Raw genomic sequence first — 11902 nt, forward strand, 5'->3', positions numbered from 1 at the left:
GCGGATACTAAGACTTGTATGCAATATGACAACAACTTACCTTGAGGTCAAAATATATATATATTTTTTCAAATCAAGATTCAAAATTTTCTTAAACTGAAAAGAAGTCATTACAAACTAAAGCTTCAATCCGTCAATGTCTGGCGAACATCAGCCAAAGAAACCAGTAAATTAGAAGAGGCTACAGCTCTCCTAGCTTAGGCATGAGCAACCTTGTTTCCATTTCTTCCCACATGAGCAACAGAGTAACAATCCATATTTTTGGCCATCAACTTAGCTTCCTGCAGAATAAATTCAACAGGTGACAGATTCACATCCGAGTCATTTAGAATTTTCATTACCACTACTGTGTCACCTTCTATTTCCGTTTTCCATATTCCAATTTTGAGAGCGAATTCAATGGCCCTCTTAGCAGTTAATGCCTCCATCATTGCTACAGAACCTTGGAAAGGAATTCTTTGTGAAAGCGCCCCCATGACCTGACCAAGATGGTTATGAATCACCACCAGTAAGCCCGCCTCATTAGTACCGGCCTTCTTGAGGTCAATAATGTTAGTAACAGTAAATGCTATTGTTGAATTAGAGCAAGATATGGAAATTCACTTAAATGATATAACTGGCAAAGAGAAAAAGACTCTTAAAAGGTAAAATCTTTAACATGAATGATCTAATAAGGAATCAAGCACAGATAAGGACACTAATGAAAAACAAATGGTATGAATAATTTTCCAAATATAAAAGCAAGTTTTGGTCAATTCCTTCCACCTCCTTTCCTTCATAGCAGACTTCATAGCAGAATTCACTCATGACAAAGACCAGGGGGCAGAAGAGTCTCCTTGTTGGAGCATATATACAGACGGATCATCCAATAGGCGAGCCAGGGGGGGCTAGCATCGTACTACTATCACCCGAAGGAGACAGGGTTGAATGTATAGTCCGTCTCGACTTCCCCACCACCAACAATGAAGCAGAGTACGAAGCATTAATAGCAGGTCTCGACCTCGCCAAAGCAACAGGAGCTGCGAGCGTAGTCATTTACTGCGACTCTCAGGTCGTGGCTAACCAAGTAAATGGAGACTATGAGTGCAAGGGCGAAAGAATGAGGAGATACCTTGATCAAGTAAGGAGAAGAGTAGACGACCTAAAGGCCAAAATCATCAAAGTCCCCAGAGGAGAAAATGAGCAAGCCGACCGTCTTGCCAAAGCTGCTTCAGCAGAGCATATGATCATCCCCGGTAATGTACTCTCTTTCGTTCAACTTTCTCCACTAATAGATTCCGGTGACACACAGGAGATAGGCTCTGGAAGTAATTGGACCACACCGTTAGTTTCATACTTAAAAAATGGGGTCTTACCAGACGGGAAGGAGGCTGCGAGAAAGCTGAAGGTCCAGGCAGCGAGATTCGTCTTGATAAAAGATGTCCTGTACAAAAGAAGTTTCTCCCATCCATATCTGAGATGCTTGGGTACGGAAGAGGCAGACTACGTCATGAGAGAGATACACGAGAGGATTTGCGAAAACCATTCAGCGTCAAGATCATTGGTACACAAGCTTGTGCGAGCAAGGTATTATTGGCCCACCATGCAGAAGGACGCAGAGGCTTATGTCAAGTCTTGCGACAAGTGTCAGAGGTTCAACAACTTCATCAAGTAACCATCCGAAGAGCTAACCACGATGACGGCTCCTTGGCCATTCGCTCAATGGGGACTGGACATCATGGGCCCATTCCCAACAGCGGTCAAGCAGCTAAAATTTTTGGTAGTTGGCATAGACTATTTCACTAAATGGGTAGAAGCAGAGGCCTTAGCCACTATCACGGAGAAAAACATCTGAAGTTTGGTCTGGAGAAATATCATATGCAGGTACGGGATACCCAGAGTACTGGTCTCTGACAACGGCAAGCAATTCGACAACAACGCATTCAGAGATTTCTGTTCGGAACTAGGAATCAAGAACCACTACTCGTCACCCGCGCACCCACAGGCTAATGAGCAGGTCGAAGTCACGAGCCGGTCCTTGCTCAAGATAATCAAAACCCGGCTCGAGAAGGCAAAGGGTATCTGGCCAGACGAGTTACCAAGTGTTCTGTGGGCATACCGGACTACAGCAAGAACCCCCACTGGAGAAACCTCATTTCATCTAGCATACGGAAATGAAGTTGTCATTCCCGCAGAAGTGGGGCTCACAAGCTATCGGGTGGAGAACTACGACATGGATGAGAACGAAAAGGCCATGTGCCTTCAGCTCGACCTAGTGGATGAAGTCAGAGCGGCAGCAGAGCAGAGGTTGGCGCGTTATCAGAATCTAATGGCAAAACACTACAACACCAAAGTGAGGCATAGGGACTTTCAGGTCAGTGATCTTGTACTACGGAAAGTAATGGGTGCTGTTAGGTTCTAAAGTTTAGGATTTTATGTATTTAGAACTCTAATTTGTATTGTTGGCAAACCATGATCAAAACAATGTTTTAGAAGTGTTTTTAGTCTAGCTCAAAGTTGTGATTTTATGTAAAGTTGGAATCGAGTTAAAGCAGGAAGTATTGTGCTTTTCGGGCTAGCTCGATCGATCGAAAGACAGGCTCGATCAATCGAAGCTCGGGCAGAATGTTTTTCTGCAGATTCGTCCAACTCAGCCCTAAGTATTTTAAAACGTTTTTAGGGTTTCTTATTTTTCCTAAGTATAAAAGGCAAACCCTAGCCACGTTTTAGTGTTGCTCATATTTGCGATTTGTGTAAATCTCTTGTGAGATCTAGAGGAGCTTTCCTTTACACAAACTTAGTGTTTTCAAGGAAAAGATTTATCTATGCCTTGATGATCAATTCAGTTGCTGCCATTAAAGCTTAAAGAAAACACAAGCGAGTGTGCTTGTAGCTGGTGGTGAATCCAAGAAAGAAGGAGTCCATGGATTCGGAGCTTGCACGTGGTCGTGTCAGTAAGTTCTACTGGTTGGTAGCAATAAGAAGTCGAGCGTGGGGGCTTGTAAGTCTTATTGTATGAACTTCGATTCTTTCAAGATAGTGGATTCAAGTTTACCTTGAGGATAGCTAGGTCAAATCCTCCCCAAGTTTTTACCGGTTTGGTTTCCTAGGTGATCATATCTTGTGTTATTTATTTTCCGCTGCTTTGCATGATTTGATCTTTTATATTGTGATAACCTAGACTTGTTTAATTAGACTAAGTAACAACTTGGCTAATTACCTAGGTTTAATCAATTGTTTAAGGGGTCTAAAAACTATCAGGTGCCGCTAGAGATCCTTCGCAAGGAAAGCTCAGCCCCAACTGGGAAGGACCCTACAGAATCGCATCATGGCTGAGGAAGGGCACCTACCACCTCGAGACGATGGACGGACAAAAGCTGCAGCACCCATGGAACATGGAGCATCTACGAAAATACTACCAGCAGAGATAATATGAAAAATAGCGATTCTTATTTTAGCTACAATTACTAGTTTTCCTTTAGTAATTTTTGCTACAATATTTTGTGCCTTTTAAGCCCAAGGGGGCAGGTACTTTTCTACAAACGCATTTTCTTTTTTAAAAGAGGAATTATTCAGACACAACCGTATTTTTCTACTTAAATTCTCAAAAAAGGATGGATAACCATGGGTGCAGATGACTACCAAAATCCACAAAGTGGACGGATCACCCATAGGGTGTGAATATTAAAGTCCACAAAGTGGATGGATCACCCACAGGGTGAGAAAATTTACAAAGTCCTCAAAGTGGACGGATCACCCATAGGGTGTGAATATTAAAGTCCACAAAGTGGACAGATCACCCATAAGGTGAGAATATTTACAGTCCACAAAGTGGACGGATCACCCATAGTGTCTGAATATTTGAGTCCACAAAGTGGACGGATCACCCACAAGGTGAGAAAATCTACAGTCCACAAAGTGGACGGATCATCCATAGGGTGAGAAAATTTACAAAGTCCACAAAGTGGATGGATCATCCATAGGGTGAGAAAGTTTACAAAGTCCACAAAGTGGACGGATCACCTTCATGGTGAGAAAATTCAGTCCCTAGAGTGGACGGATCACCCATAGGGTGGAAATGTTGTCCAAAAAGCAGACGGACCAAACATAAGATGGATATAATCGCAAGTCCACGAGATGGACGGGTCACAAGTAGTTAAATTTATTACTAACCCCGAAAAATGGACGGACCATCTATAAGTTAAAACTCCAAAACATTAACGAATCGTCTTAGACGGGTGACAATGAAAGTCCATAAATAGACGGGTGAAAAATAAAAACCCACAAACTTCGACGGACAGTTCGGGCCGGTAACAACTAGCCCATAAAACGTACTGGTATCAACTAGTTCTCAATGGACGGATACAAGCCCGTCAACTTCACGGATCACCCAACTTGGTGAAAATTTCAAAATGATAGACGAGATAAAATGCAGGGACGGATATTTATGCAACTTTCAAATGACAAGAATTGATAAAGCAGGCATAAAAATTGTGGAATAAGACATTGACGGATAAAAACCCTTAAAGGGTAATTGTTTAATACACAAAATTAAGGACAGATTGTTCTCAAAAAAATTGACAGATAAATTAAGTGCTTTCTACTTTTTGGGGTCGGCATCTTGGGCATTCTTTGCTGGAGCTGACTCTCCATCACCTTGAGCCGCATTCTCCGCAAATAGATCGTCTGTGTTCTCCGAGGCGACGGGCAAAGCAGACGTCGGCCTTGATCTTCAACAGTTATCATAGACACGTCTAGGTCATGGTAGGTTTTCTTAACTTGACGGAGGGCGTCGTCAAAAACCTTGCAGGAATGAGTCTCCTAGCTCGGCCAATAAAGCGCCGGAGTCACGGTGTTGACGGACCGCTGTCTCGTTAGCTTGACGGAGCCTTTTCTTCAAGTCTTGTATCTCCTTTTCTTTAACCGCCAAGGCCTTCCCCACCTCATCCGTCTTTTACTCCAGCTCCTTCCTTACCTACTCAGAAAGGTCAAACTTCTTCTCCATAGTGGACTTCCACTTGTTAAGATGACCCAGCTCATCCTCCGTCTACTCTACCTTTGCTCGCACACATTCCAAAGCCGTTTCACGGTTAAGGCAGCGATCCATTAGGCCCTTCATCATGACAAGTGACTGGAACAAGCAAGTTAAGAGTGTTAGACAAAAACCAGGTGGAATGGACGGACGAAAGTTGACGGACAAAATTACCTGTGCTACAGCAAAGAGACCTGTCTCCCCTATTGCCTCCGTCGAATGATTGCCCAAATCCTTGTAGTCTTCCGACGAAATAATAGACGAAAGCTTCTCCAGGGCAAATTTGGAGTCGTCTCGAAGGAGAGGAGGAGGTTTTTCTTGGCTTGTGGACGGGGCCTTCATTAAACCCTTGCCTGATCCATGCTTTATTGGGGTGACGGTCTTCACACCCTCAGCCATTAACCCTACGACGGGTTCCAGTGAGACTTTCTGCTGCTTAAGTGGATGGTCAGATTTGGACGGAGGCTTTCTTTTTATCGACGGTGCCGTCCCCTTAGGAACCGGCTCGCCGGACTCCTTTCTCTTGGCAACCTGTAATTTTATCTGAACCCTTCTCTTAGCATCGTCCATCTCTGAAAAAATAAAAGGACGGGTAAAGTTATTAATTAAATTGAAGCCATGTATGCAAATAAAGGTTGACAGACTTACGTCTATGAATTTTTTCACTGTATCTGATGGCTTCAGGTGTGGGTTTGGGACCGTCACAGTACCAGTGGATGGTGTTTGGACTTACCAACTTCGCCCAAGTCCTTTCCTCTGGCTTGGTCTTTTGAAAAATCTTCTCAAGGAAACCAAACTCCTCGACACTAACTTGAGGATGCCATCTACTTGAAAAAATGGACAGTCAAAAGAGATCATAATGAACTGAGCGAATTTAAAAAGCTTGTAGATTAGGACGGGTACATATGGGTCGGATCTAACACTCCCCAGGTTGTGTCAACGGGCATATAATCTGTCTCCCCTGGGCGACCCATCCACCCGTCGCCCTCTAAGAAGAAGTAGCGACTCTTCCAGTCTCTATTTGAGTCGGGTGTTTCAAAGATAACCTTCAACAGTGGACTCCTACTGGCAAAACTATACATTCCCTTTGACCTGTCAATTTCATCTGGACAGTAGCAATGAAGAAATTCATGCACCGTCAGCATCCTGGCACCGTCTGTCATAGCACCATAGAGAATCTCCATTGCTATGAAGACCCTCCAGGCATTTGGGGATATCTGGGTGACAGACAGACCCAAATAATTTAGAAGTTCTCTATGCAGGGTACTTAAAGGAAACCTAAGTCCTGCCTTCAACATTTGTTCATATACTCCAACACCGTCTACCCCCTCATAATAACATTTCTCTGATACGTAGGGTAGACGGATTGAAATGTAGTCTGGAATTTGAAAAATGGCCCTAAATGTGCTGAAGTGTTTCTCCTTGATGACGGATGTGAATTTATGCACCGTCCACTCTGGTAACATGATGAACTCCCTAAGTCCATTAGCACCGATGACGGATCTTAATGGTTGATCCTTGCCGTCATCAGAAATATCCTCTAGCTCAGCCATCTCCATATCCTCATTTGTTAAGGATGAGGAAGATGCAGACGGACTCCTCTCTTCGCCCGGACTCTCTTGGTCTTTATGACCGGATGAGTATACTTCCTCGTAATCCGCCCCGTCATGAACTACTGACTAATTACTTGACGCACTAGACATTGCCTACAAGTGACGACAAAACCTAAGACTGACGGATCTAGGAGCGTTGACGGGTGTGTATGAAAGTTTAACAAAGCGAAAAGCACCAATGAAAGACTTGTAAAATCATAATAAATACTCACCAAGTCTAAGTTACCGAAGGTCGACGGTTGTATAGATGACGGGTACAGATATTCGACGGAAGGCTCTCTGACAAGGGTGACGATCGTGCTCTGACAATGCGTTTTGGCTAAGAAATGGAGAAATGAGAGAATAGAAGTGTAATATATATAGGTAAAATGCACGGAAGACGAAGTGACGCTTCGATCCGGGACAAAATCCAATCAAAACATGACACGTGTCGTACCTCATAAGTGCTTGACAACCTGTCAACAAATGATCGCAGTTCTTGTCGTCCTCCTGGGAAACCATCAAAGAACCTTCAACCGTCAAAACCCAAAAGATTATTTAATCGTCACCCTAGTAGTCTGTCCACCTTTGCATGACGGACTATAGGGTGAAGGGAGCAGCTGAAGGTGTAAAAATTGGTCATGACGGACCTTCTCCTTGATGGGCTTGACGGATCTTAGCCCATGGACCGACAATGGATAAGCCCAGGGGATAGTTGGAACCCTAACTTAAAATACTTGTCACACACGCCAGAAATCAGGTAGAATCCCAAAGGAAATCGGAATCCTAGTGCATAGAGAATTCCGGAAGATACGCGTGTTAATGAAGGACCCTCTCTACAAGGAAATGACTTGGATTACTCAAAAGGATTCCTATAAGGAAAAGACTTCTACATCAAGAAAGAGAGTTCACCCTTCTACTACTATAAAAGTCTCAATACCCTCACAAATCAAGGTACGCATAATTTACCCTCTCTAGTACTCTAGAATTGTGAGAATAGTTCTAACTTGACCTTCGGATGGTATTTGGCCGGCACCACACCGGCGCTCTCTGCTAGGTCTTCTTTTTTTGTTGTGCAGGTGCTGTTTCGAATGTGCAAGCACTGTGTGGCTTACTGGTAATTTTTTCGACATCATCATTGCTCATTTCTCGGGAATAAGTAATGATATTGAACAAGGAAATCTAATAATGTATTGTCCAAAACCAAGGATTTTCTAAGCTTATTAATACAATAATACTTGCATCGTGGAAAGACACTTAACTGATTTTCAAAACCTTTGAATCCATTTTTCCACGGGTCAAAGAGTTTGCTACTCATGAAACATCTTCAAATCATGTGTAGCTCCCCCCCTTCCCTCTGCCTCTGCCATTTTGCAGTTCAATGAACTACGCATGATCCTACAAGCTCTAATCTCTCATCCCTGTAGTTTTGATTGTTTGAATCACTTTGATAAATTGATCCAATGAATGAAACATCTTCATACCACTAATTTTCAAGTCTATCTTTAAGCTTTGAGTTCTTAGCATTATTTTCTAGAACAATATTCAAGCACAGTACATCATCGCCAAACCTACGTGCTTTTAGCTTTGTGCAGGCCATCTATGCAATGTCTTATGGAGCATAGTGTAGCGACTTAATAAGCGAATGAGCTAGCTACCCAAACTAGCAAGCTCAATTGCTATCTAGAGCTACTCTTTTAAGAAATCTATGAACTCAGAGAAGGACTAGAATTTATTTATAATTTGTTGTAGGTTTGTATTTAATTATTTCATGTCCACCACAACCATTGCTTCATTAATTAGGATATTATTGTGACATGGAGCAGATACTAAGACTTGTATGCAATCTGACAACAACTTACCTTCAGGTCAAAATAATGTTTTTTTTTTTCAAACCAAGATTCAAACTTTTCTTAAACTGAAAAGAAGTCATTACAAACTAAAGCTTCAATCGGTCAATGTCTGGCGAACATCAGCCAAAGAAACCAGTAAATTAGAAGAGGCTACAGCTCTCCTAGCTTAGGCATGAGCAACCTTGTTTCCATTTCTTCCCACATGAGCAACAGAGTAACAATCCATATTTTTGGCCATCAACTTAGCTTCCTGCAGAATAAATTCAACAGGTGACAGATTCACATCCGAGTCATTTAGAATTTTCATTACCACTACTGTGTCACCTTCTATTTCTGTTTTCCATATTCCAATTTTGAGAGCGAATTCAATGGCCCTCTTAGCAGCTAATGCCTCCACCATTGCTACAGAAACTTGGAAAGGAATTCTTTGTGAAAGCGCCCCCATGACCTGACCAAGATGGTTATGAATCACCACCAGTAAGCCCGCCTCATTACTACCGGCCTTCTTGAGGTCAATAATGTTAGTAACAGTAAATGCTATTGTTGAATTAGAGCAAGATATGGAAATTCACTTAATGATATAACTGGCAAAGAGAAACAGACTCTTAAAAGGTAAAATCTTTAACATGAATGATCTAATAAGGAATCAAGCACAGATAAGGACACTAATGAAAAACAAATGGTATGAATAATTTTCCAAATATAAAAGCAAGTTTTGGTCAATTCCTTCCACCTCCTTTCTTTCTCCTGCTTCAATTCTAGTTCATTTCCATGATGAAGAAAATGGCAAGGTATGGAAGTGGCATAGGAGAAGATATTAGCAACAAGGATAAGGAAGTTTGTAGCAATTTGCCAGAAGATAGCAACTCTTGGCCATTTAGGATTAGACTTACAACAGATCATCTTTGTCGGGATAGCCTCAAGATTTCACCTTCAAAGGAAAGAACATATTTTAGGTAACATGAATGAGGCTAGCCATAAAGCTCTGAAAGCATGGCTTCCTGTTGAAATATCAATTTATGATGTTGACACTTGTGAAACGTATCCTGCAAAATTGGCAAAGAAAGAGTCATTCTGGTTCAAACCAACACCGTTTTCTTTGTGAACTGAATTTACCAAATAACTTTATTTCAGCTAAGCTTGGGAGCCTGAGGTCTTGATTGGTTCTTGCAAAATTATATCTGTCTAGCCTGGTTGTGGTTGATGACTAATGATGACTAAACATATATGATGCTTTCCTTCATTGGGGTTTGAATCAGCATTTTTATTAGTAAGGCATTTACATTATGGGTTTTGTTGCCTTATTCCACTGCACACCCTGAACCTCATTACCCATTCTCTCATTTTGGAACGCTAAGACAAGTGAGTGTGTGAAAAGCACTAGCATATGACACAAGGATGATTAGTTTATCTGAATTTACTAAATATCTTATAGTTTTAGGGGTAAAAAAAAAGCACAGATTTATTGAAGGTTTGAAGTTGTGTGGGAACGTAGGATTTAATCTTATTTTTGTTAAATATCATAGATTTAAGAGGTAAAAGATGACTTCCATATATTGTATATTCCATATATTTGGAAAATTCTTAGGTAGTCCCAGAGTATAGTAAAATGGTGCTCCCTCCTCTCACAATCATGGTGGACCCCACCATGAATTTAATGAGCGGACCTCACCATGAATGTGAGAGGAAGGAGCACCATTCTCTGTGCTCCAGGAGTACCTAAGAATTACTCCATATATTTAATCACATAACCCATTTAATAATAACTTGACTATATAAATATATATATATATATAAATATATATATATATTTATTTATTTATTTTGATAAATACAATCAAGCCTAAGACACCAATTAATTTTTAATGTAGTTAGAGGCAACCCAACATAATTTGAGGCCTAAGGCGAAAATTTTATGTGAGGCCTTAAATATGTATATATTAATTAAACAAAATTATTTATTACTAATCAAATCAAGGTTAATTTGATACATTAAATACATAATTTGATGAATAAAACCAACTAAACTAATGTTAATTTCATATAGAGAATTAAATATCATAGTTGAACTATAAATATTAATAAAAAGAAATAAAAGTATATTATGATTAAAAAAGATACTTTATTTTGGATATATGACGATGCATGGTTAAATAAAATTGTAATCTAATTTTTATTTTTATATCTTGTTTTTAAGAGAGAGAGAGAGAGAGAGAGAGAGAGAGAGAGAGAGAGAGATTATTTGGTGTGTGGCTTTGTAAGATATCAGTTTACAAAAATTAAAGTCTCAAACTATTAGGGGAGATTAATCTATAATTGATGATTTAACACATTTACAACATCTTTTTAAGACATTTTATGGTTTCAATTAGGTTAAGGTTTTATTGGTTTCGTACTTTAAGAGTCTTAATAGAAATGAAAAAAAAAAAAAAAAACAACAAATGTGCTAATTAAAAGCACCATAAAATGTTCAAAATATAATGTAACATTAACTCTCATTGATGAACTTCATTTTAACTAATGAATGTTTATATCACTTTTTTGTAATTAATAATATAGCAATTTGTAAACCAATAGTAAAATTTGTAGTATCTTTAACATCACTAATAAAAAAAATATACAACCTTTAAAAATATATGTATAATTTTATAAAAAATTTAGACATTTAACCATGGGAAGTGGGGCCTTTTTCCCCAAAGGAAATTTTGCCTTTTGGTGGGGCCTTAGGCCTAACTTGCCTAGGCCTTGGGCTGACCCTGGATGTAATCTAGGTTTGAATCTAAAATCTTTACTCGATGACAAAAGACTTATCAAAACAAAATGTGACTATTAAATGGATTATATGACTATGTAGTAGACTCCTATGAGATTCGTGAAATCTTTTGTTCAAAACTATTAACTATCATTTTAGGGCTACTCTCAGCAAATTCTTTCTTGTAATTACTATGATACAAGATGAGATGACTGAGTACAACTAAGATCATAGTTAAGTACTCAAAAAACCTCTAAATACTCACATTAGTTAATAAAATAAACTTTGTATTAATAATCTGATAAATTATAACTCAAATAACACTTGTTAGTATTTCTAATGGAGACATGCAGATTCAAAACCTTCTCACTCACCCAATTAAGCTTGAAGCAATGACCAAACCTCAAGTAACCCGTCTCAAAACAACTGAATCCCAAACATAAGGGTGATAAATCATCTAACTCCTAATCTAACAAAAATCTTTCTCACCTCTCATAAATCCCTATGTTACAAATCTTCCCCAAACCAATTCCATATCTATTCATGAACTAATCTTACAACTTCTAATCCAGTTGATTATCCCACGTGCTGCTCATGTTTAACTCACGTGATTTTTTTCTCCCTTTTTTGGACATGTAACCCCTAGCAATTGTGTCCCTTTTTTACAAATACATATATGGGTTTGCTAAAAGAT

General features: G+C 39.8%; 1 protein-coding gene across 1 annotated transcript; it reads left to right on the top strand.

Annotated features, from left to right (window-relative positions):
* The first annotated feature begins 805 nt into the window (after window positions 1–805).
* On the top strand, window positions 806–2401 carry LOC115980184. Its single transcript, XM_031102464.1, has 2 exons — window positions 806–1650; window positions 1864–2401. The coding sequence occupies exons 1-2, from the start codon at window positions 806–808 to the stop codon at window positions 2399–2401; spliced, it is 1383 nt and encodes a 460-aa protein (XP_030958324.1).
* Window positions 2402–11902: the final 9501 nt, after the last annotated feature.

The sequence above is a fragment of the Quercus lobata genome, chromosome 3, assembly GCF_001633185.2.
Source record: "Quercus lobata isolate SW786 chromosome 3, ValleyOak3.0 Primary Assembly, whole genome shotgun sequence".
In the NCBI taxonomy this organism is placed as follows: Eukaryota; Viridiplantae; Streptophyta; class Magnoliopsida; order Fagales; family Fagaceae; genus Quercus; species Quercus lobata.